Source organism: Chinchilla lanigera, unplaced genomic scaffold (genome assembly GCF_000276665.1).
Source record: "Chinchilla lanigera isolate Chin_1 unplaced genomic scaffold, ChiLan1.0 scaffold01209, whole genome shotgun sequence".
NCBI classification, from domain to species: domain Eukaryota; kingdom Metazoa; phylum Chordata; class Mammalia; order Rodentia; family Chinchillidae; genus Chinchilla; species Chinchilla lanigera.
The window spans coordinates 2,242-3,819 of NW_004956610.1; the positions used below are offsets into that span (position 1 = coordinate 2,242).

Genomic DNA, 1,578 nt, shown 5'->3' on the forward strand with positions numbered 1-1,578 from the left:
TTGCTGTGGGAAATTCTGAGTATTTGTGTGCCCCTTGTGTATGGTAGACATATTCCTGGATACCACCAAAGAGGATCCTTCGACTTCTCTCAGGTCACCGCCACCACAGGATGAGACAGTCACAATTTGGATGTTCACCTTTGCCTTGCTGGATGGAGCAGAGAGACGGGACGTGATGGAAGATTCTTTAGGCCCGGATCTGTACTCACTGTGGGGTCAGCAAGACCAAGAGCCCTGCATGATGCACCACTTCCTGATAGTCCATGGAGTCACACAAAGCCCAGCCTTGCAAGCCCAGAAGTGATCTCTTCCCCTCTGCCCTCCTGAGGTGGGGCGGTTCTCCAGGAGTGGGAGACAGGCTGAGAGAGCAATGCATGGTCACTAAATCCCCACTGGATCATGACATGATAAGAGGGAAGTGCAAGGTAAGTACAAATCTTGTAAGCATTTCTATGTTATTAATCACTGTAGCCTAAGTTCACTGTTGTGTGTTGAATTTGGTTTTATTTAGTTTTATATAGAACAGAATTTCAAAGGCTTAATAGATCCCCGGAAGTCAGCTCTGTCCTCAGTGTGTGTCACATCCTCACCAGAGCACAGGTCCTTGCAGCCCTGTTGTCCTCCTCACTCCCTGTCCTGAGCAGAGGCCTCAGCTGCAGCTTGTTGTTCTGAGTTCTTCAACCTCTTCCTCTCACACAGAACAGACTGCTGTGCTGCTCCCCAGACAGCAGCGCACGAGGGCAGCTGGGCCTCCCCAGGCAGGGAGGTTTGTGTTCGGGGCTGTATCACTGTGGGAGGAACATATAAACCTTGCATACAGTAATAAACTCCTGCGTCCTCAGCCTCCACCCTGCTGATTGTGAGTGTGAACTCTGTCCCTGACCCACTGCCACTGAACCTGTCTGGGACCCAAGAGTACTTTTTGGAAACCTGATAAATCATGCCCCGTGGAGCCTGGCCTGGCTTGTGCACAAGCCAATTCAAGTAGGTTTTTCCATCACTATGTACGAGGCTCTGACTGGACGTGCAGGAGATGGAGGCCGTCTCTCCAGGGGAGACAGACAGAGTGAGTGGGGTCTGGGTCATCACAACATCTCCTGTGGATCCTGAAATGAGGAAGGAGAAGTGAAATTTCATTTGCAAATATCATAAGCCATGTTCATAGTTTTCTATTTTTGGTAATTATCAAGCTAAATTTTATATTATTTTAATATAAAATGAAAAATTTCAATTTTGCTTTGGCTCCCAAGATTTCTAGTGGCAGGGAACCCTCTAGAATTCATCTGACCATCCCTGTCTTTGTTGGTAGCAGTCTTCATGAGAGGCCATACTTGGACTCCTTTAGGTATTTTCTTCACCTCACTCACCTCACTCACCCGTGCTTTGTGACAGCGCTGCACATCTCACAAATGAACAGAACTCACACTGGCAGCCGTGGGACCCCGGAACTAACAATCTCACCACATGCCCTTCTTCATCTCCCTGTGTCCTTACCAGTGATCCAGAGCAGCAGCAGCCCCAGGAGCTGAAGAGGGAGCCTCATTTTGACAAATTGAACTGAAGAGTCCTGATCAGTGA

At 48.6% G+C, this 1,578-nt stretch overlaps 1 gene segment (V, D, J or C); it reads right to left on the reverse strand.

Annotated features, from left to right (window-relative positions):
- Nucleotides 1-832: 832 nt before the first annotated feature.
- On the reverse strand, nucleotides 833-1,578 carry LOC102025202 (the record flags this gene model as incomplete). The annotated part of the segment is given in 2 exon segments: nucleotides 833-1,106; nucleotides 1,495-1,578. Coding segments are annotated over 2 exon segments (323 nt in total), but the record flags the coding sequence as incomplete, so codon positions are not given.